The 24,546-nt window shown below is 43.6% G+C and overlaps 1 protein-coding gene across 4 annotated transcripts in view; it reads left to right on the plus strand.

Annotated features, from left to right (window-relative positions):
- The first annotated feature begins 2,701 nt into the window (after positions 1-2,701).
- The window catches only part of GRIA1 (glutamate ionotropic receptor AMPA type subunit 1), a 289,206-nt gene continuing 267,361 nt past the window's right edge, over positions 2,702-24,546 (plus strand). For 2 of the 4 annotated variants that reach the window (XM_006194867.3, XM_006194866.3), the window contains exons 1-2: positions 2,702-3,378; positions 6,399-6,536. In XM_006194867.3, the coding sequence (XP_006194929.1) occupies positions 3,297-3,378; positions 6,399-6,536 (220 nt within the window). In that variant the 5' untranslated portion in view covers positions 2,702-3,296. The remainder of the gene's footprint in view (positions 3,379-6,398; positions 6,537-24,546) is intronic. The other 2 variants (XR_004318833.1, XM_032477161.1) reach the window with 1 other exon arrangement.

The following is a 24,546-nucleotide window of genomic DNA, read 5'->3' on the forward strand; positions in this document are numbered from 1 at the left end:
TGAAGGATGTGCAGTCCCAATCTCTGAGGCTGAGATGTAAGAAAAGCACCTTCCACCAGTGGTCGGTCTCTTCTTCCTCACGTACATTCATGGTCACTGACTATCACACTAAAAACATCCCACGGCTCTCCACTCCCTGCCAGGAAGTTGGTGGCTTCAGGTCCTGACCCTGCCCTCTTGTGAGTTTCACATTTCCCTACCCGCTCTTCCTAGTCTGCAGCATGGCTCCAGGCTCACGGAACATGTCGTGTCCTCTCCCAGCTTCTACCCTTGCAGGTGCTCTTCCCTCGGTTCAGTGTCTTCCCTCAGCCCTCACCTTCTGCCTGTGTCTCCTCCTTCATGGCTCAGCTCTTTTGAAGCCCTGCTGGCTTCCCACAGACAGACATATTGGGCGCTTCCTTCCTTCTGTGCTCCCCAGCGTTGAGTCCACATCTGTTAGAGCATGGGCCATGGTCGGCCCTGGATGGCAGTTGGCTGGGTTCCTCTGTATCCCTCTTCAACCACATGCACCTGCCTTAAGGCAGAAAGTGTGTCCGATTCCTTTCCATGAATCCCCGCACCCAACACTCTGTTGGATACGGAGTTAGATTCTCCATCAACATTTGAATAAAAATAAACAGGTGAGCCTAAATGTAATTTGGCCTACATGCCCAAGTTTGAAATACGTAAGCTCCGCGTTTACTTGATCATTGAATAATTACGCATTTAATAGGCCAAGGGGAGCCACTGACCATATTTGAGCAGGTTAATGACATAGTTAGAGCTATATTTTAGGAAAATCTGTTTGACTACATGATTTATAATGATTATAGAAAATGCAGCATTTTGACTCCTGTAAGTCCCTCTGCTCCAAAGTAAGCAAAACAATTCTTACCCATTAGAGTTAGGCACTGAGGTTTTGCTAATTAATCCTTGTGAAGGGCTTTGAGATCTTGCTCTGAAAGGTGACAGAAGTGTGAAGCTTTTAGTGACAGCCTAATTATTATTATTACCAGGCACCAAGCTCAGAGAACTTAAAAGATCCCCAGGTACCATTCAAAATAGTAAGAGACAAAAAAATGCAGATGAAGAAATTATAAGATGGAATCCTTGTATCAGACTCTAAATGTTGGCAGCGACCTTAAAAGTGATCTTTCCTGATCTGTTCTCCCACCTTCCCAAGCTGATAGTGACACTACCTCGAGAAAGTCCCTGCCCAGTCCTTCCTGCTGTGAGAGCCTGAGCATTAATAGCTTGAGCCTGATGGTAGAGTTCCCTGTGTTCAAACCCCCCAGTCCCTTCCCTGCTAGCAGGGAAACTGGGATAAATGACCAGGCCTCAGTTTATCCATAAAACTGGGATTAGATTACCCGCCACAGGCATTATTGCATAAGTAAATGATGCATGTAACATTGCTTAGCATGGGACCTGGCCCGTGGTAAATGAATAAACATTAGCTGTAAAATCACTTGAGCTAATTAATATATGTGAAAGTGCACAGGAAATCATAAAGCATCCGATCGCCAAGTTGTTCCTAGTTTAGGGGCTCCAGCAAACATTCAGGTATTCCTTGCAAATCCCAGCCCTTGTAGCTGTCCGGCGTGTGTATGTGATTATGTAATCTTGGTGAGAGAAAAGAGGAGGTTTTGATAAAATGGCCTAGTCAAGTGGCAAAGCAAAATCAGGTCCAAAGGCTATTCTCCCCTGTTATTACTGAGAAAAAAATGGACTTTCCCTCTTCTTGGATTTTCTTCTGTTGGGTGGGAGCTTTGACCAGGGCAGTGGGCCAGTTGGTAATTCCCAGAGCATTCAGTTTCACAGGTTGAACTGTATGTTGTTTCTCAAGGCCCAGACTCCATCTTAGCAGGCCTGGGTCTTTAGGATTTAATCCCTGGAGCCTTGGGTTTTTTTCAGCTGTAAAATAAGGGTCGTGGCCACTCCCCAGGGCTGGTGTGAGGAGAGAGCAAGATAACCCTGTGAAGTTTATTCAGAAACTGTAAAGTGCTCTGTGACTGTTTGGACGGTTGCTTTGCAACCCACAGACTTCCCCGAACACAGCTGTTCTCTTTACAGGTTGTTTCAGCAGAAGCCCCGCTCCAGGAGGGGCCATAGAGTTCCAGTTTACACTAGACATGACCAGCATCCAGTGATCACTGAAAGAAGCCTGGATCCTCTCACTAGAACCCCTGCAAAATGACTCATGTCATCACTCTGTGTAAGTATCCTTAGCTTTTATTGTACACCCACACAGTTCTGATGCTGTAGACTCCTGTGGAATGCAGGGCAAGGAGGAAGGGGGCTCATTTGAAACGCCCAGGATTTAAGAGACCACCAATTCCCCTTGTAAAGGCAGCAGGGATCGCCAGAGGTCCAAGTCAAGATACTTGTCAATCAGTCCAGGTCCTCGGGTTTGTGTTTCTATCATTCCTCCCAATGTGGACGTAGGGAAGCTTTTTTATTTATTTATTTTATTATTTTTTTCCTTTAAAGCTCCTAGGAGGAATTTCTAGGGTCTTCCCCTCAGGAATTAGTTGTAGGAATAATTGGGCCAGTGGAGTGCAGGAGATATATCCAGCACAGCCCTCGCGCTCCTAGAAAAAGTGACCTAGATCAAGCAGAGGGTGGATGGAGCACGAATGTGGGGACCCCCTGCCACCTACTGACTTACAGCCGAACCCACATTCCCAGTCGCATCTGCTGGGCTGGGGGCTGGCGGCTGGGGGGGGGGGGGGGCAGAGAGAGCCATGGAAGGCGGGGGAGGGTGCAGGGGACTTGCAGGGTGGTCCCTTTCAGGAGCAAGCTCCAGGTATCACGCCCCCTCACCCACCGGCACACCCAGAAAGGAGGCTAAGGTGAGGATGGGGAGGCGGGGCGGGGGGTGGGGGTGTAAGGGAGAGGAGGTCAGCTGGGGAGCTCGAGCAGGCTCCGCGGTGGGTATTAGCATAGCGCTGGCTGCCTGTGTGAGTGTGAGGGGGAGAGCGAGAGAGCAAGGGAGGGAGAGAGAGGCAGGCTGCGAGAGGAGAGCAGAGCAGAGGAGAGGGAGAGGGGGAGCAGCGCTCCAGCTAGCATGAGGACGGGCTTCTCTTTTCCGTGCTCAGTTAATCTGGCTGTCAGTTGGTGTTAACGCTGCAGTTTAAGCGCTCGGATTCCAAGGGAAACAGACAAACCTCGCAGAAGGAAGGAAGGAAGGAAGCCAGCAAGGAAGGAAGGGACGGAGGAAAAGAAGAGGCAACACGGAGAGAGGCATAAAGGGAAGGGGGGGAACACCAAATCTATGGTTGGACCTGGGCTTCTTTTTCGCCAATGCAAAAAGGAATATGCAGCACATTTTTGCCTTCTTCTGCACCGGTTTCCTAGGCGCGGTAGTAGGTGCCAATTTCCCCAATAATATCCAGATCGGTGAGTGAGAGGGGCAGCCTGGGGAGGGACTTTCTGGGTCTGGCCAGTTTTTGTGTGTCTGTGTGTGGGGTCTGTGTTCCCCCCACCCCCACGACGGGCTCTTGTGCTTGGCTGTGTATCAAAGCTGTCCGGTGATGCTGTCCGGAGATGTGAACACTTGGGCCACTGGCATGGGGAGGGGGCTTCTCTTGATGGGATGAGAGGCAGAAGGGAAGTGCGCGCGCGCACACACACACACACACACACACACACACACACACACACACACACAGGTCCTCACACACCACTCACACTCTAGGCAGGAGCATGTGAAATGGAGGAACCACTGCTTTGGAGGAAGGAAAAAAAAATCAGGCTGTAACCAGGAAAAGGGTGGTGGGTGTTTAAGGAGTTAACTCCATCCCTTGGTAGACGATGCCCGATTTCATTTATGTCTATAAATATGTGTGGTGTGTGTATTTATGTGTGTGATTATGTATTAAATATGCACATATGTATTTGAGAGAGGCGGTGACTTCTTAGCTGGGGGAGGGGAAAGAGACCCTGTAAAAGGAGTGAAGGGTGCTGGGTTTATTGCAGCCACTGAAATAATGCTAAAAAATGCCCCCACTCTAGGTGAGAGGCTCTCTCTCCTGCTCTGGACTCTTCCAGCTGCTTTCTGTCTGCTGTCTGCCATGCTGGGCGGGTGGTCCCCACTCCTCTGAGATCCCGGAACTTCCTAGTCTGTCTTTTTTTTTTTTTTATTGCTTCAGTCGCCCACTCCTCCTAGATTTTCTGTCCAGACATTGTCTACCTTTTACACACACAGGAGCACACACAAACACATGCTCCTCTCCCCTCCTCTGAGCCTCCCCCATCGCTAAGCTCCATCCTCTCAACTTGGAGGCAGGTTTCACCATCCTGCCTGCTTTTTTTGTTCCTTATCTCCCCTTCCTGGCTGTCGTGCTTCTCCCCCATATTTTGGGGGCAGCCAATAGATCCTGCTTCTCCTATAATAATGGGTGAAAGCAAAACAAACAGGAGCATTAAGACCAATAACAATGTGTGTCCGCAAGGGTTTGGGGATTCAGTGTGACCAGCATCTCCGTGCTATTTGTGTCCCGGAATCCAGCAAACTGCTTTGTATGGAGGCATCTTGGTGGGTTTGGGTTCTGTTTTCTGTCCCCTACTAGGGACATTGGTCCACTCAGGAAAGTTCCTGTTACTAGTAGTTTGTGTTCCTTGTGTGCCTGTGTGCTGGTGGGGAAATGTGGGGCGGGTGGTATTCTGCTGGGCACCTCTGTGCTGCAGTACCGATTTCTTTTGGCCTCTCCCATGTGCTGGCTCTGAGGGTGGTTGGAAGAGCCAGGGAGTAACTTGCCTTGTTTCCTGACACCTGTTAAGCCGCATTCTGAAGTGTGTCTGTGTATGCGTATTAGTGCCTTAGACGCAAAACAAAACTTCCTGCCTCCGGAGACACTTCTCTTACAGCCCAGCCTATAGCCACCTACCTCCCCACCCCCACCCTCTCTCTTTCATTCATTGCAGGGGAGGAGGAAGAGAGAAAGGGAAGTGTTTGGGGTGTGGTCATCTGGGAGGGACGGTGGAGCATCAGAATCCTGAAGGAGTTTTTTCGATTTTACTCTTTAAAATGGAGGCATATGAACATGTATAAATCACTTCCTCTTATATGTGTTGCCCATACTTTGCTGATTGGAAATACGTGTCTTGAGATACGTGCACTTGCTCTCCCCAAGTGTATCTGTGTCTGTTGCCATGGATATATATACATATAGGGGAGGTGTTGTGTGTATGTGTATATGATATATGTGTTCATGTATCTCTGCAGATTTTTCATCATTTTTAGCCCCAATTTGCGTGCTCTACTGATTAAATCATTGTTTTTGTTTTCAAATAAGGTTGAAACATTAGATTGGAGAACAAATGCTAAAAATATCACTGCCATCAGACAGTACTTGATCCTACTTGTACCGTCTCTAACGAAAACCTTATCATCTGCTTATTGGTTCTTAAAAACAAACACCTATCTACTGTGTAAGAAGTTAGAAATGCATCACAGTGGGGTTGTGGTTCCTGTTGAATCTGAGATCAACTTCTATGCAAACATTCATTATAGTTCAATGTCTAGAAATTGCTCATTTTAATTCACAGGAGTGTATTTTAATTGATTTACATGTCCACAGGAAATATAAAGATAAGGTGTGTACTCTTGTTTCTTGGAACAGGAGCCCCACCAGTTACCTTTGTTGTGCTTTTTACTAGAAGAAAATGTTTGCATCCTTTGGACATTCTGAAGCCCCCACATCGTTGAAGCCCAAGGTTCTGCCCCCTGCAAATACATGCGATGGCAATCCCTTATGTAACAAGTCATTCCTAGGTATCCGGGATCATGAGCGGTGAAAGGAGAAGCAGAATGCTGTTTGCAGAAAATCAAGAGTTTTCAGAGGAAATTAAAAAGCTTAGAGGACATGGAATAATGAAAGTGCACACAGGTCTTGCCAGGTCAAAGACTATCATTGTCCAAGTCAAAGCAAAGGGTTATAATGCTGGAGAAGCTCACAGGATCCCAGAGCCAGAGGCCACTCTGCAAGATTTATTAGCACTACTTCCTGTAAGGCTCTGTGGTGAGAAGGAAGTCCAGAACAGGAAAAATTAGACACAGTGAGGGTTTATGTGTATGCAAGAGCGTAGTCCGCCTAGGTGGTTTGCACAGGGGAGGGGGAGGAGGAATGCCACAATCGTCCTGTTTTCTCTGACCTGGGCTGAGTTGAGGGGTGAAGAACCATCAAATATCTGGGCAGAGCGACAGATGTTAGAGGCCCTTGTCACATAAAAGCTCATCTGTAGAAATTGAAGTTTCCGTGTCCAGCTGAGTCTATTTGAACCCTTATTCCTGCCGCTAAAGGCAACAACCAGGGAATATGGTCTGGGGAGAAGAAAAGGGCCCATCTGGGGCGTGTTGTGGAGGAAGCACACCTGTCTCTAGCCCAGATACCATGTTGCATTTTCTTTCCTCACAGGGGGATTATTTCCGAACCAGCAGTCCCAGGAACATGCGGCTTTTAGATTCGCTTTGTCGCAACTCACAGAGCCCCCAAAGCTGCTCCCCCAGATTGATATTGTGAACATCAGCGACAGCTTCGAGATGACCTATAGATGTAAGTAATTGCTTCTATTTGTGAGATTTCTTTCTGCGATCGACCAGCAAAGGGAGGGCCTGTGTGTAGGTGGTGGTGTTGCCAAAATGACGAGTTGTCATCGGTCTTCATAACAGAAAGCCCTCCAAGAAAAATTTCCAGGGCCTTTTGAGGGATTCCATCAGTTGGTATTTTAGATCCTGCCATGCTTCATAGACTGGGTTGGCTTTTTCACTGTCAGCTAACTTTAAATGCCAGCACGATGGGTACTGGGTGGACTGCCTCTCCCCTACCCCGCAGAGGTTTTCTGGTTTGGCTGAGAGAGTTTCCCACGTGGGAAACTTCTGAGAGATGTAGAATTAAAGGTTCTGACTTGGAGAATGTGGTTTAAAATGCTGACGCCTTTCCTGTGCACGGTTAAAAGGAGAATATGTCCCTGTGGCTTGGTAAGAAAGGATACCTGAGAAGGTGTATATTTGGTTTCCCATATTCTAGAAATGACCAATAATTATTCAAAAATTGATGCCTTGATTATTTCCAAAATGCTTGGAAGTCATTGATGGCTTGCACAGTTTTTTTAAGATGGCCTTTGAGCACAAAGAACAGAGGTGACCTCAAGAAGGAGAAAGGAGAGACGAATTTCTGCCGTCTGAACTGAATGCATTATAAAATGTGGGCAACAAGCAGCATTCTGAGTTTTTCTGACAACTAGGACTGAAAAGGAAACCTGTGTGGTTGCATGATTGTCATCTTAAGACAGGTGAAAGCATAAACATTAACCAGTGGAGACAGTTTCCCTCCAGGGATTAAGCTCAGCTGGGAATTCATGGTGTGGAAGCGTGAGCTGAATGGGCATGAACAACTGGAAACTGGATTAAATTGGTACCAGGGGCTTTGTGTGCCACTGTGGACTGGGTGAGTTCTGCTGAGCTGTGGATGGCAGAAGGCATCCACCGTATTTCCTTCATCTCTTTCCCACTTTCCCCTCATAGTGAGCTCTCAGTGATTTGAGCTGAATCTGCTTTGAAGGCTCAGAATGAGAACTTAGCATGCTCTCTATCCCTAACACCACTCATAATGTATATACAAATTCCAAGACTTATGATTATTCCCATTACTTACTCAGCCATAAGAAAGAAGGAAATAGTGCCATTTGCAGCAACATAGAGGGACCTAGTGATGATCATACTAAGTGAAGTAAGTCAAAGACAAATATCATATGATATCTAAAAAAATGGTACAAATGAACTTATTTACAAAACTGAAATAGACTCACAGACATAGAAAACAAACTTATGGTTACCGAAGGGGAAAGGGGTGGGGAGGGATAAATTAGGAGTCTGGGATAACTGGATACACATTACCATACATAAAACAGATAAAGAACAAGGTCCTACTGTATAGCACAGGGATCTATATTCAATATCTTGCAATAACCTATACTGGGAAAGTATAAAATTTGAAATAAAAATTTTAAAAATATAATACCTGAAATAAAATGTGTATATATTTATATATGTATATCTATAGATAGATACACACACATACATATATATAAAACTGACTTTGTTGTACACCTGTAACATTGTAAATCAACTATACTTCAATAAACAAAGAATTATAATTATCCCAAATTCCATTTATTGAGGACCTAACTGTGTTTCAAGAACTATGATAAGTATTCTGGGGGCAATTATTGTCACATTCATCACCACCGACCGAGCGCCCGCCGTGGCCCGCGCAGTGCACTAACTGCTTTTCATGTGCTACATATTTAATCCTCACAGGAGCCCTGTAGTGCTCTCTGTTATCTTCCTTTTAGAGATGAGAAAACTAAGGCTGCAATAGGTTATGTAACTTTCCCAAGGTCACCCAGGAAGTCACTGGTGGTCTTGTGACCCCAAGGCCCATGTTCCTGGGCACTGTGATAGATGCACAGATCCTTGATAACTTGATCAGTTGTACTGAGATCACCAACAAACCAACGGGAGTTTTCAGAATCTTGTAAAGCAATGGTCTGTGAACAGCACCTAAGGAGGAAACCTTATAGTGCTTCAAAGTGGAGCTGTGATTTTGCACAGGAGTGACCCCCTGAATAAATAAAACAGCAATGCTGCATTTTGGTAATGCTGAGGTTAAAAATCTTGTCAACTGTGTTACTCATCACCCTTAAAAAGAGAGCTGAAGTTTAATTGTTGAATTGTAGTTCTCTGAAACCATCTCCCTGGAAAGCTAAAATAATATTGAGTAGGTATTTAGCTAACAGATAACCTCGCATTTCTTTTGATATGGCTCAGAGGAGGGTCTTTAAGGGGAGGATTTGGGTGTGGATATCAAGGTATCTAAAAACTACCAGAGATGAAGCATAACTTTTGCATACAGGTATAGATGCTAATTTATTTGTTGGGGAGAGGCTCCATTGCTTTTGTCATCCTCTCAAAGGGGTCCAGTACTCAAGAAGGATCACTCGCTTAGGGAATCCATAATAAATGGCTGGCAAATAGAGTCATTCATACTGCTGAGAAGTGTCTACCACAGAGCTTGGTGGAAAGAGATGCTAACTGCTGTTCTAGTGTCAAGATGCTGAGTGACCGGACAAGATAATAAAAGGCAAAAATGGGAGGAAATTTCCTGAGGCAAAAGGTGGTGCTCTGCATCATTAACTTAATAACCTAAGACTTGATCTCTAATTGGGTTGTTGGCCACTTATTGGGAAGATAGAAATATGATCCAATGTTATCCATTGGTTAGTGAACCTGGGTTCTTGAACTTGATTCCTACCATATACCAGAGTATAGATTTCTATGAATTTGGCCATTCTTTAAATGGTTCTTCGATGCTATGAACTGATATGGTCGTTGATTGGGAAAATAGAAATGAAAAAAAGGTCCTTGCTCTCAGTTTACAGTCCAGTGGGGACACTGCTGGGGGCATTGCCTGAGAAGCAATAATGTTATCTTGTTCTTAGACCTTCGGTTTCTTCTGTTTAGCTGCAAGATCTGAGAGGGGACTGGGGTGGTAATGGTGGCATTGTAATTCCCAGCCTGCCCGGAAAATATTCTGTTAACTTTCATATGAATCTAGGGAACCCTTTGGGGCTACATTCACTGTGGCACATTGATCCGGGAAAATTGAAATCTGTCCCAATTTAAATTGAGTAAAACATGTCAAAGGGAGAAGAGAGGTTTTAGGTAGGATGTGTTAACTAACCATTATGGAAAACCAAGAAAAGCATCTTAATTCAGATTTAATTTCATGTGCTTTTTAAAAACTCTGGACTAGTGGTTAACCTTAAATTAAATGTCCCAGTCCTACCTCCAGAAAATAACCAAATCTTTGTTTTTTCATAATTTTTCCTGTCATTTGATTTTTCCCCCATATGTTTTGCTATTCATTATCCCTCCACCAGAGGGTGGAGAAGGGAAAGGAGAGGAAGTGTAAGAGGAACTATTCCTGCTAGATGTATTTGCAACAGGGGATTGATTGGAAAGGCAGAGTGGTCGTCATAGGGTGGGGGGTGCAGGGGAGAGTACTGCTGATACCTCTGGCCAAGATGAGGGTTTTGTGTCTTCTTTGCTTCCCATCTTTCTTGCTTCCCTCTTCCACCATCATTAAGGGATAAAGTGGTGGGGTCTCCTCTGGGCACTCTTCCAACCCCACAGGGGCAGGAGTTAAGGAGCCTGCCCATAGAGCTGGCAGTTACTGGCCAGCTGCTCAGCTTCTCTTGGTGCCTTTATGGTAAATATAAATGAAGGGACAGATGAAATACAAATTGGGGTTTCTATTAGAGGTCTCAGGAGAACTGTTACAACTGAATTCTTATTTTTTTTTTAATTTATCCATCCATTTATTTATCCAGCAAACACATGCTGAATGCTTACTTTGTGCCCAGCACTGTGCCAGGTGCTAGGAATATAATGGACAACAAAGAAGACACAGCTTCTTTCCTTGTGGGGCTTAGTTTATTAGCTCAGAGGTCCTCAAACTTCAGTGCACATAAATGTCACCCAGGGGGCTTGTTTAAAGGAAGAATCAGGGGCAGACTCTAGACTTCCTGAATCAGAATATTTAAGAGCTAGCCTTGAGGAGATTCGGTAGCATTTAGTATGGGGATCACACTTCGAGAATCTCTTTCATCTAAAGAGTCTTCCAATCCTTTAGCAAGCGTTTTTGAACCCTTCACCAAGCCCTGGTGTGGTGTTCAGCACTAGAAATGTAGACAAAAGTAAGACATGTTCCCTGCCCGGGAAGACTTTATCCCTAGTGAGGCCAACTGTCCTGTAAAGAGAAAATTAAAATGTAATGATGTTGGTGTTAGAGCAGCCATTTGTAGGGATTGTTAGAGCTGCTTTGAGAAGCCAAGTTGGCCACTCAGAGGGTGGTGATTGAACTGAGGCTCAATGATATATGGGAGCTTTCCAAGACGTCAAGGTGAGAGGGCCAGAAACACTGGAGGCAGGTGTGTTCCAGGCAGAGGGAATAGCACATGCAAAAGAAAAGAGAACTCTTCACCCAGTTCTTCCCCTGCTTGGAACCCCCAGGGCACTCCATGTTGAAGATTGAGCCTCTCATTTGCCAGTTATCAAATGCTGCAGAAGTCACCCAATGTCCATCCACAAGCCACTTTCAGCACAGTGTTTAAGAATCATGGAATTTCACATCGCAATGTGGGTATCTTATCTCTTTTTGAAATTTCAAATGATCTGCGAACATTGGACCCTGGTCTATATAGCCCCAATTGGCTAGGATGGGAGTGTCCCATCTGGATGGGCTTCCTTCTCCGCCAGCCCACTCCTCTCATTTTCTTTACCTGCCTGGCTCCTAGAAGCAGTGAGTTTTTAAGCCCCAGTGGATTTGTCCTGCAGTATTGCCTGTATCGAGTAGTGACAGGTCACCTCGACCACCAGAATGTGAACTGCTGTTCAGAATGACCAGGTATAGCTACATTTTGGTGTTGCCGAGAACACCTGGCACAGGGCTATTCCCTTAACACAAATGAACAAATATTTCCAGGAATCAAGCAATCACACAGCATGAAGATGTCAAAGGCCTACATGACAATCAGGTGGAGGGCAACATGCTTGTTTCCAGTGGGTCTCCCTCTGCTGTGGACCTACTTAGGAAGCCTGAGGGCATTCTAACAAGGCTTTAGGCACTGGCAACAGACAAATGGCCTCTTCGCTCTTGCTGGAGCATCCCTCACCATTTTCAGAGGTGCAGACTAACAGTCCAGAGACTTGTTTTGCTTGAGCGGCACAGTGCTTTTCAAACTTTGACATAAACATCTAAATTTCTGGCTTCTCTGAAAAAAGTTAGGGCATCAGGCAACCCTGGACCCACATTCCTGCTCAGCTTCTATTATCTGGAGCTCAGAAGTGCTGCCTGCTTTAAGTAGAAGGCATAAACTCTCAAGTTTACCAAAGTCCTGACCGCTCCTTATCATACATGTGGCCAGTATGACAAAACTGTTACATGTTAGGACCTGTCAACAGGCCAATATGCTTACATGGGACTCACATCCTTCATCACCTGCCATTTTATTATTTCATTCTAATCATCTATTCCTCCCTCTGCAACATCCAGTAGACAACACAAAAGTTATGTAACTCCTGCTCTCAAGAAAAGCATGCAAGGTTGTTGGTGGGGTAAACAAGGATTATTTTGAAGACCTCCCCTGTGCCAGGGACTTCACACATGTCTTATTTACACTTGTAATGATCTTGAGAGGTTATTATCCCCATTTTAGAGATGATGCCACTGAGTGATAATGATGAAGTATCTTCTCCATATTACACAGTGCATAAGAGCCTAAGCTAGTATGGGAAGCCAGCTTTGGAGACTCCAAAACTCAGTGAGCTTCCACCCTGTCAAAATATAGGACGATATGGACACACAAAACAGTGACACAGCAGGAATAGAGCCCAACACAAGAAGCGCCCAAAGAGATGGGGTTTATGATTCAGGATTAAGTGCTAAGACTTTGGAGGCAGGAGCAGATGGCTGCAGATAAGGAATCCTTCTCGGGGGAGGTGGAAATGGAGCAGGCATTGAAGGGTGGAGCAGATTTTGATAGTGATGTAGGAGGAAGGTGTTCCAAGTAGGTAAAGTCACACTATTTCTCCTCCCGTCATCTTAACCTCTCTGGCATTGGTCCGTTTCTGCAAGGTGGGGAGTTCAGTTTGTCTCTTGCCTCCCTGCTGGTGTTCTCACTTAAATGATGGATGCCTGTATTTGCCTGGTGGATGTCACAATCTGATTGTGGTTTCTCCACCTTCACCTATGCCCTCACTTTGAAGCAAACAGGCCTCAGCGTTGTCTGTGGTTGACTCTTCGTTCTTAGCATAACATTGATGATCATCAGTGTTTTGTGTGCAGAATAGTGTTTGCAAACATTGCTTCCCCTGACTAGTTTGAAGACTTCTGCTGAGATGGGTGAGATTACTAGTCTCTTGGATGCTGAAGATAAAGTAGTCATATAGGGCTTGGGAAGCTGTTAAGATTCATTTATTTTTTCACGCATTCCTTCCGAGCACTTTTTATTATTGCCCTCCGTGGAGCGTATGGACCTGTATTTCCCTCTTTCAAACCCTTGCAGACAGCACTCATTGATTACAAAATTCTTTCCCAATGAATCTAGACATGGTCTTAAATTCCCTCTCACCAGAGCATTCCAGGAAGCTACTACAGATCGGTCAGAGTTGAAGTTGATGCGAGAGATAAAATCCATTTGCCATTACAAGGCATTACACTAGGAACTGAGGAAAATAAAATGCATTAGGCATTGATTCTCCCCTTAAGGGGCTCAGGTTCTTACAGAGAAAATAGGTAGGCACAAAAAAAAAAAAAAAAAAACTGATGGAATGGAGAGGTTCTCCGCACTTCCCGCCTCTCTCTCTCTAACACACACACACACACAAACACACACACATAAACACACACACACATTCAGAGGAGGGAAGGAAAACCTCCAGTTGGAGGAATTCAGACCAGGTTTCATAAAACAAGAACATCTGAGTTGAATTTAGAAGGGCAGGTAGATTGTAAACAGGAAGATACACACACACACACACACACACACACACACACACACACCCCCAAGTTCAATCAGTGAAAAGCATATTGCGTTGACTTGCGTTGGGATTTGAAGACACAGGCTCAAATGCCGGACTATTTTCTGGAACCATTCATGTGTGACTTTAGAGAAGCACCCCTCATGCTCATTTATACAAGGAAGCTTCTCTGATCTCTGAGAGTCCTTCGAGGGCTTTATCTCTACGACAAGAGTGTGTGGAAAATTCCAGGTGTAAGCAAGAGGAAAAGCTCTGAACCTCCCCCACCAAGTTGCACATCCAAGCTATGTTTGTACACAAATGTAGGGGTATTTAAAAAAAAAAAAAAAGACTATGGGCCTCAGGTACATTCATTCAACATTTAACAGGTGTTTATGGAGTGCTTACTCTTGTGAACAGCAGGAAGCAGCCCTGCGCTCCTGGAGCTTACCGGCTAGTCAAATAAATGTACAAATGAGTGCATCATTATAGCTTGGGATAAAGACGTGAAAGAAAGGCCCATGATTCAGTGAAAGCACATGACAGAGGAACCAGCTTCAGGCCAAGAGATGAATGGCTTGAATGGCTGTTTGAAATGAAGGCTTTCAGTGATGTGGTGTTGGAGAGAGAGGAATATTCTAGAAGCTTCCTGGGCCAAGGGCTGATGGAGGGAGGAAGGGATGTGGAAAGCGTGGGGCCAAGCCTGGTGGGCCCTGTGATAGGTTTTGATCTTCAGCCCAAGAGCTGTGGGAAACCCACTGAGGGTTCTAAGCAGAGATGTGGCACGTTCGGGTGTCTGTTTTCTCACCGGGAATCAGATGCTTGGGAGCACTCTGCCACTGTCACGTTCCCTGCATGCTTTTTGCTAATGCAGCAATGATCTTTGTTCCTTTACTGCTGTCACCAATTTGGGACAGTCTGGCAGGCAGGCAGAGGGATGGGGACAGATGTTGGGGGCCAGGGGAAAATGACGGCTGGGTGTAGGGGTGAGTTGTCCTGTGTGGCTCTGTGGTGTGTCCATGGGTGTGCTCCTGGAGACTGGAGGCTGAGCCAGTACCGCGCCTAGAAATCTGGTGAGTATGCGTGCGGAGGCCAGGAATCATCCACTTAGTTTATCAGCAGGGAAGGCCATTCTACACTGAATCTTGGTCTCCGGTCAAGCCAGACAACTCAGTGGTCCTCAAATTCACACAGCTGTTTCCTCCACCTGCAAACTGCTCCTCCCCGACTGCCTTGCTGAAATTCTGTCCTTCTGGTCAGTCCCAGCTCTTGCGTCATCTTTTTTCTTAATCCTTCCTTACTTCCCCGTGTTCACACCCTCCTCTGCTCCTTGGCCTTTTGTACCTTCTCTGTAGCAGGCATCACACTTAGGGCTGGGTTTTAATCACCTGGACTCTTACTATATCTGCCAACAGGACTAAGCAACTTGGGGAAGGGGCCTTGCTGTCTTTAGATTCCCATCACATTCTCCACCAGAGAACAGTGTGCAAGAGTGCTGGTTAAATGAATGAATGAGTGAGTGAATGAATGCATAGCTGTATGTTATGTAACATCAGTGGCAGTGATGAAAATAAGCCTGCATTACTGCTGTTCATGGGGTAGTGCTTTGATATTATGAGTTTCGAGAGTGCCAGCCGGCTGCGCTGTAAATTCCCACGGAAGGCTATTATAAATGTGTAGCTGGGAAGTGATGAGGGTGATAACCAGTTATAAGTCAAATCAAAAGCTCACTCCAGCTCCTTCTGGACTACTGTCAGTAAGGGTCCTAAATAAGGTGTAAGGATTCATTTTCTAAAGAAAGGCTCTCTGGTTCAAGGCTGAGCTGTGCCTCTCATGTGTCACGTGGCTTGGGCCAGTCAATTCTCTTTTTTGGAACTTCAGTTTCTTTCCAATGAAGGAGATAATTCTACCAGTGATACGTGGTTATGAGAAGGAGTTAATGATCACTGATTTCAAATCAGCTTTCCACTCCAATGCCATGAGTTAAATCCTTTTATTCTCCCCTCTTCACAGATGAGGAAACTGAGCTCTTAGAGGGACCAAGAGGGGCAATGGCTTGTGTCTCTGGTTCTGTCCCCAGGTATCTGCTGGCTGTGCGGGCCCTCTTCATTCCACTGTCCACTGTGCCTGCCCACTCCCTTGGGGATCCCCTAGCTCCCCACCTGGGGCAGCAGCCCTATCCCCACGGGCAGTGCTTTCTGCTTGCGTCACGCAGCCCTCTGCACTTTCAAGTGGCTCTCTGCTCTGTGCCAGCTGCAGTCAAGGTGTGCAGCGCCCAGAGGTGACCAGCAATCTCCCTCTGCCCCTGACTGCTCCTGTGACCTTGGCCTGTCACGGTCTGCTGTCCTGAGGGCACAGCGAAGCCCAAGGTCATGGGAGGTCCGATCTCAGAGGATGCAGGCATAATCGGGGTTAATGAGAAAGCTGGAGGGAGGCTAATGAAATTATGTGGACCCTTTCCACATAAAAAGGGAGATGAACCTTTTGTGAATAGCTTCTGTTTTGTGTACAAAAGTAAAACGTGTCTTGTAGAAAGCCATGTGGACATGGATACCAAACAAAATAAAATTTGTGCAATTACAATACTAAGGATAAGCTTCCCATCTTTTTTCGTAAACAAATCAATTTTAAAAGAATGGATTTATAGTAATGTCTTCTAACATGTTTTTTTTAACTCAGTGTGACATATGTGTTACTTCGAATATTCTACATTCAGCTTTAGTATCTTCTTAAAAGCTCATTGTACATGTGTACCCTAAGTCCATTCTTCTCCTTTTATTAGATATCTAATTTATTTCCAATTTTTTCCCTAAAAATAATGCGATGATGATCATTCCAACAGAAGTTTAGTGATTTGTATATATTATTCTGATTTTAAGAGAATTTCAGACCAGTGGGACATTTTCCAGTGAGATTTAATAGAATGGCGTATATAGGAATTGAACTAATTTGTTCAATGCCAGCTTTGACATTGATTTCTTATATGACCTTGAGAAATCTTTGTGTCCAGTTTAGTTTCCAGATGTATAATATGGTGTGATAATACCATATCCTCAGGGTTATTAGAACAGGCAAATGTCATTACTTACGTGAAAGAGCTTTGAAAAGATCGGAAATACTAGGCAAATGCAGGGTAATATATAGTTAACTAGATGTCTTATCTATTGACATAAATGTACCGTAAGTACAATGTGACTAATTAATCTGCAGTGTTTTCCTATGAGGGTGGTCATTACCCATGAATGAATTTATTTTGTGGATGGGGAAAATTGAACTCTTAAGGAGGCTAAGTTTACCCTGGGTCCAAATATGCAGCAACACTATATCTGAAAGCATTTCTTTTCACTTATGATTCAGTCCATAAGATTGGACTAAATACACAGACTATACAGTGTCTTTGGCTCAAGAAATTACTGTTTATAGGGACAAGGGGGCAACCCCATTTGGGCAGTGAGCAGTCAGGACTCTTTTGGTGACAAATTATAGAAAACTAATCAAGTAATTTTGACTTCAGGAACAGCTAGATTCAGAGGCTTGAATGATATCATCAGAACTGAGATAGACCTTCCAGATTTTCAGGCTTAGCTTTTCTCTAAATTGGCTTTACTCTCACGCATGCATATGTTATCTGTCAGATCCCAGCACAGCCGGCCTTCATTTGCCCATCTCAAAGTCCAATGGAAAGGGAACTTCTCTTTTCCCATCAGTTCCACAAAAGTCCTGGACCTGATGTCACTGAATAAAAATCAGGACACATGCTCACTGCCGAACACGACACATTGGCCAGCATGTTATATTCTCTCAGTCAAGTCAAGATCATTCTTAGAGCTTGGGGCGGTGAGAAAAGCCAAGTGAATTGTTGGTTTCATTCAGTGTATCCAAACTACATGGACATGGGGGCAGAGGAGTTCCTCCAAAGGAAATTGGGACATTATTAAAAAAACAATGGAGACTAGATGCCCAGTAGGCAAAAAAAAAAACACAGATGTCCTCCCATGGCACACCTCTTCAGGAGGGAGAATTCAGAGAGGCTGGAGCTAGGCCAAGGGTCAACATGCTAAAGCAGAGAAAAGCCACCAATAAGAGAGGAGTGTACACGGGATTCCGGTCGGTAAGGCAAGATCAGAGGTCAGTGTAGGCAAAAGGTTTGAATTCTAGGCAGACTCATGAGTTAGTCAAGGCTGTGAGGAGTCTTTGGTAATCCCTGCTCAGCCAGGAGCAAACCTGTGTTGATGGAATAGTTTCAGGAAGTATTGTCCAGCCACGTGGATGTGCCTGGGGGGTATCCCTTCAGATCACTCTTTGTCAGAATGTTGGTGCTGTCAGCCCTAAGAGACCTGGTGATCTTGAGGCACCTATTCTCCCTGCCAGTGATCAATTCTCTGCTCTACTCAGACACTCAAGCTATGGTGCACAAACTCTTTAACAGTCCCAGTTGGAATCTTGGCTGCAATACTGATGAGCCCACACCACCAGATGGTAGGTTCTTCTAATTGGTTCCATCTCTTCTAGTTTTTGGCAGGAATGAAGCCTTCCCTATGCCTCAAGATGGGGGATAGAGAGAGCCAGGATGAAATGAAGGAGGCTTTAACCTCTGTTAAACAGGCTGAGATCTTAAGTTAGTTCTTATCCAAGGAGAACAGAGTGGTATGGTTCTTTCACACCAGGCCACGGATTCACTGTGGACTGAAAATTTAAAACTAACACTGATAAAACAAGATTGTAATCACTGGAAAGTCACTTGGCTAGAAAGGTCAACTGGTCTAGGGGAGGGCATTCATTTATTCAGTCATTGATATTTATGAAGCATTGTGATAGATTAAATTCTTATTTGGTAATGATTCATCTCCTCCCCAAACTCACTGGGAAGAGTATATCTCCCTGCTATTCATTAATGTTATGTTTGGTCTTGTGACCTGCCTTGGCAAATGGGATATTATTAGGCATGTTTCAAGCAGAAGCCTTGAGAACATGTCCCAGAGAGCCTGCTAGTCCCAGAAGAAAGAGAAAGGCAAAAAAGAACAGAGATGCCACAGTCAACCCACAGACAAAAGTCTGAAGCAAAGCTGTCCCAGCTGACTGGGAACATGGTAGTAAATGCTCACTGTTATATATCACTGAATTTGGGGGTGGTCTGTTATGCAGCAATAGCTGACCAATACAAGCAACCACCATATGTTCCACACTTTGCTAGGAACTGAGGGAAACCTGGAGAATGATAGATGTGGTCTTGGTCTCCATGGATCATATGTTCTATAGGGAGATAAGCAATAAATACACTTAAAAATAAAAATAATAATAATAGAGATTGTTACTATGGTCATAAAGAAAATAAGGTGTGGTGATAAATCACTATTGCAGTAGAGAATACCTACTTTGGATTAAGTGGTTGAAGAAGATCTCTCTAAGGAGATGACTTGTGAGCTTAAATATGAAAGTTGAAAAAAATATGAAGTTGGAAAGGAGTCAGACAGGAGTACAATCCCCTGTGGAATGTGGAAAAAAAGAAACAGCCACATGGACAAGTAAGACTGCAAATCTTGGTCTGGGCAAGGGAGAATGAGGGGCTCTGAAAAAATTCCTTGCAAATTGGGTCACTCAGCTGTCCTAGGGCAGATGCTCACTACTCTGCACCATGTTGCATGTGCAAGTCAAGGGCTGACAAAGATGCCCTTGCTGCCAAAGCAAGACAGCCACGGGATGTGGAAGCTACTGAGCATAGTAGAGGCAGAGGATAAGGCTTCCTAGGGCATTCCTAATAGAGAGGTGATGGAATTGGCTATCCTTCCTGTCTTGGCTCCAGAGCAGTCAAGAGTTGTTGCTGTTGCGTCTAAGGATGGCAGGAGATATATATATGTGTGTGTGTGTGTGTGTGTGTGTGTGTGTGTGTGTGTGTGTGTGTGTGTGTGTGTGTGTGTACATACATAAATTCATTCTTTCATAGAGAAGGGAAATTAACTAAACAGTTTCAAGATCCCCTTCCAAGCCTGTGATTATAAAACTGAAGAATTCTGAGATTTAAATTATGTGTGAAGGAAATGTTAAGTCAGAGAACTTCATCTTAGCTCTGTGCCAAACTCCATTTGTTAACTGAGGTGGTTAATTAGGGCAGTGTCCCTCAAGCAAGCAGGATGAGCTCCAACCATCGCTAACCTATCTGGGAAGAGCCCACGGAGGTGTCACAGCAGCAAGGGAGGGCAGACAACATGTGATGCAAGCCTTCCATTTAGTCTCTACTCCAGACGCTGAAAAGCAGGAGTTTAGGGGATCGGAAGCTCATAAGGGTAAGTGTGGAGTCCAGAGTCAAGTAGTTTATTAGCTTTGGTAAAATTACTTAACTTACTACCTCTTCTTCCTAACTCCAAGATTGTTCTGAATACCTTGAAGCATCATTTCTACTCTAACTATTCTAATGAGCCAGTTTCTCTAGGGTTAAGATGGATTTCTCATCAGCAAATATTATGTTTTTATTTCTTTTAGCCTAAGGCCTATGAGAATCTTCACACCTCTCGCTAAGAACACTTAGCTTTGTGATGCTACGTTCTCCCCACCATCAATGTTGCTCTCTGTGACGCCTTCTGCTCCCTTTTTCTCCCCAGGGTCTACCCTTTCCCCAAGAGGCTAGCCTCTACATTTTGGGTTAAACATATCAAAGACGGAACTGGGCACCCTTCCTACCAAACCCTTTGCTTATCCCTCACTGTATTTCTGTTGAATTACTCCCTCTCAAAATGTCAGTGTCTGGTTTGATTCCTCAGTCTGTCAACCTCTCCATCCAATACAGTAATCTGTTGATTTTCCACCACTATGACTCTTGAATCTGTCCTTCTTTTTCTTCTTTTTTCACTGGCTTGTGTCTTTAGCCTTTTGACTAGTCTCTCCATGTTAGAATCCACTTGCCACACAGAGGGTGGATCAATTTCTTAAAGACTATTTTAATCAGGAAACTTCTTGATTGTAAACAAATTGTCAGTGGCTTTCCATCTTGTTTTAAGTTAAAACTTAGCCCAGAATATGAGTCTTTTCAATGATGTGGTCTCGGTCTGCCTACTTTTTGAGACTTATCTAACCCTGCACACTCTGATTTCCAGCTGAAGCAGGTACCCAGTGTTGCCATACACATGCCTCTCAATCTCTCACGGCTTTGCTTTTGTTTATGCTTCTCCTTTGACATGGCATAGTCCTCATCACCCATAAATGAATGAAGTGTTAACATTCCATTCATTTATTCAGTCAACTAGTCTTTACTGGGCACCCCTCTTTATTAGACCCTGGGCATATAGCAGAGAGTAAAATCAATGAAATCCTTGTTCTCTTCGGGTCTGTATTCTGGTGAACAAATAAATAAATATCATGACTTCAAATAGTTGTTAAATGCTACAAATACAGCCAAATAGATTCATGGAACACAGAGTAGGCTAGAGAGCTACCTTAAATGGGTGGGAGGCTTCTCTGAAGAGGTAATACTTTAATGGAGCCTTGTTATGACCGACAGAACTTTCTGCAATGATGGGACATATTCTAAATCTGTGCTAATATGGTAGCCACTAGTGACATCTGCCCTATGGAGCATTTGAAATGTGGCTAGGATGACTGAGGAACTAAATCTTTAATGTTATTCAATTTTAATTCATTTAAATTTAAATAGCCACATGGGGATAATGGCTATCATATTAGACAGCTTAGATCTAGACTCTATAACTTTCCAGGCAAAAAGAACAGGAAGTGTAAAGTCTCTAAAGTGAAAGCCTGTGTATTCAAAGGACAGTAAGAAAGCCAGTGGAACTAAAGCACACTGAACAAAAAATTAGGCATCGTATTTTGTAGGCCATGATAAGGAACTGAGATTGATTTAAAATACAATAAAAATTACTAATGGGGCTAAAGTTTTGAGGTGGGTATTCTGATTTACACTTTTAAATGATTATTATCATTTCTCTGTGGAGAAGGGAAAAGTGATAAAGTGATATGAAAAGAGCATGTATCAATCAGTTACTGCCACATAACAAATAACATCAAAATTTTAGTGGCTTTTGCAGCAACATGGATGCTCCTGGAGAATGTCATTCTAAGCGAAGTAAGCCAGAAAGAGAAAGAAAAATACCATATGAGATCGCTTATATGTGGAATCTAAAAAACAAACAAACAAAAACAAAGCATAAATACAGGACAGAAATAGACTCATAGACAGAGAATACAGACTTGTGGTTGCCAGGGGGGCAGAGGGTGGGAAGGGATAGACTGGGATTTCAAAATTGTAGAATAGATAAACAAGATTATACCGTATAGCACAGGGAAGTATACACAAAACGTTATGGTAGCTCACAGAGAAAAAAATGTGACAATGAGTGCGTGTATATGTCCATGTATGACTGAAAAATTGTGCTGAACACTGGAATTTGACACAACATTGTAAAGTGATTATAAATCAATAAAAAATGTTAAAAAAAATTTTAGTGGCTTATACAAAAATTGTTTTAAAGAATCACAGCCTGCAGATTGACTGTGGTTCGCCTGTTGTAGGCTGGATCAAGCTGGACAGAGGGTTTAGGTCTGTCTCATGTGTCTTTGTTTTGGGAGTGAGGGTGAAGGGGCAGCAGCTAATAAAGACTTCATGGAGGCTAAGCCTTATCATGAAAGTACATTTAAAGCCAGAATCTTCTTGTGCTGTGTCTTCTAATATTTCATTGGCTCCAGCAAGGCATGTGGCCAAATCTAACAATTATAGGGCAGAAAAAAATATTCTCTGCCTTCTAAGAGGGATTCCAAAATCACATGGTGATAAGGAGCATAAATGTGTGATTCTATCACAGTAATCCAGTGCACCACAGAAGGAACTCAGGGAGACCAGCTAAGAGGCTCCTGCAATAGTATACATGACAGATGATGATGGCTGGGACATACATGGTAGCAGAGGAGATAGAAGGAGTAGCTTTGAAATCTATTTTGAAGGTGGTAGCAACAGGACTTAGTGATGGATTGAATGTAGCATATGAGGTAAAGAAAACAGACCTACTTTCCAAGATGCTTTTCAGATATTATCACTGCTTTATGAAACTGTTTTTTATTCTTCCTTTATTCATAACTGATATAAGTCATTTCTTCTTCCTTTATTTTATGAGCTCTCTTTTGTGAACTGCTTTTTTTTTTTTTTTTTTTTTGGGCCCTTTGGATTTCCTACCTTCTGTACTTAGAGAAAGGTCACATCTACTATTAAGCCTCTGAGTATCTTGAGGATGGGAAAACAAATGATTTGTATTTAAAGCCCAACTGCTCAAGACAAATGCTCCATAAATATTTCCAGGGTAGTCTAATGGTTAATAGCAAGAACTTGGGAGATAGCTTCCTAATTCAGAATCCTGTGTGATCTTTACAAGTGACTTCACATCTCAAGGCCTTGGTTTCTTATTTGGTAAAGTGGCAGTAATAATACATTCCTCTTAGTGTTGTCATAAGGATTGAAGAAGATAAACTTGAAAAGTGCTTAGCATAGGGCCTGGCTTAGTAAGGGCCCAATAAATGGGAGCTATTATTGTCTGTTCAATTTAATTGTTTGTGATGACAAGCTTCTCTCGAAATGCCCTCTAAACTCTTCATCAGAAAATCCAACGTTCTTATTGAAATGAGGGGCATGGAGAATAAAAAACGCTGTGGATGGGATTTTGTAATTTAGTTAGGAAATATCTAGATCTAAGGCTTCTTTGATCTGAAAATGACAGCAACAACAAAACCCCAAAATAGAGCCACTTTGCTACTTGTTTCCTTTTACCATCTGCCAAGATGATTCCTTTTAGTTCTGCAGGTCTTGCTTGGAGTCAGCTGCCGTTAAAATCATAAAATAAAATAAAATTTAAATCTAGTCCTGTACTTATTTGGGAATGAGAAGGCAAAAAGGCTTTAACTAAATATACAGCTAGTTGCTGCTGGAGTGAAATATAGGGCATTGGTGACTCAAACGTTTGAGGAACGAACTGCTCTGGGAAAGTGAGTTTTAGGATAAAACAGGATTAATAAGAACCTGACTTTTTAAAAACGTGTAATGAGACAGTTTCTGAAGTGTACTCCTCTGCTTTCTTGCTTTAATAAGACATCTGTCTTGATCCTACTTTAATATTGCCTTGACCACAAGTGTCCCATAGACCCAGGGGGCCATTGTAAACATAAACTGTCCAGGATCATAGATGAGAGTGAGTGAAATCACCAAAATGGAGTCCGTGAAAGAGGCAGAGAGTCAACATGATGAGTTTGGGGATTTGGATGAAGTTTCCTGGGGAGCCCCGGAAGATACATTTGGAAAAGTACACTGGTTTCAGACTAGAGAAGGCTCTGAAGGCCAGGGAAAAGTATTCCAGAGATAGAATAATAACTTAAAATTTCACGGCTGACATTCGAAAAGTCTTCTTTCTATACAAATAAAGATTGTTTTATTTAGAAGTTACTAGAATAATCTTCCACCAGAATAAAGTTACCTTTATTTTCTGAGTGCCGAATGACACAGACCCTCCCCATTTCTACGTGACAGACATCGAACAGTTCATTTTTAAGAGGCTTTAGGAACCTATCTTACCTGTGTTTCCCATTAGAACTCTGATGTTCCAGGGCTAATAGGCCTTCCTTGGAGGTTGGGGTTAGGGAAGGTTGCATGGTCAGAAACTTAGTAATTCTGGATTTAAAAAAATTGTACTCTTTAGGATTTTGAAGGCCCCTTAATATGCTAATGTGTTTTGTTCATTTCTCAGAGGAGGAAAGGGTATATATGTTCCAAATATAATAGTCCCTCTTTTTACCAAATTACCTATATATTAATACCCTGGGTGACTCAATGCCTAGTCTGAGCTTGGTTTACATACCTAGAAACTAAGACCCAGAGAGCACAGAGGGCTTTGTCTGCCAGGTCATGACTCTCATGCAAGACTTCTGACAGCCAAGCAAGGCTTCGTTCCACGTTTCCTGGCTCCCTGTCAATTTTTGGAGCGAGTCCT

This window comes from Camelus ferus, chromosome 3, assembly GCF_009834535.1.
Source record: "Camelus ferus isolate YT-003-E chromosome 3, BCGSAC_Cfer_1.0, whole genome shotgun sequence".
NCBI classification, from domain to species: Eukaryota; Metazoa; Chordata; class Mammalia; order Artiodactyla; family Camelidae; genus Camelus; species Camelus ferus.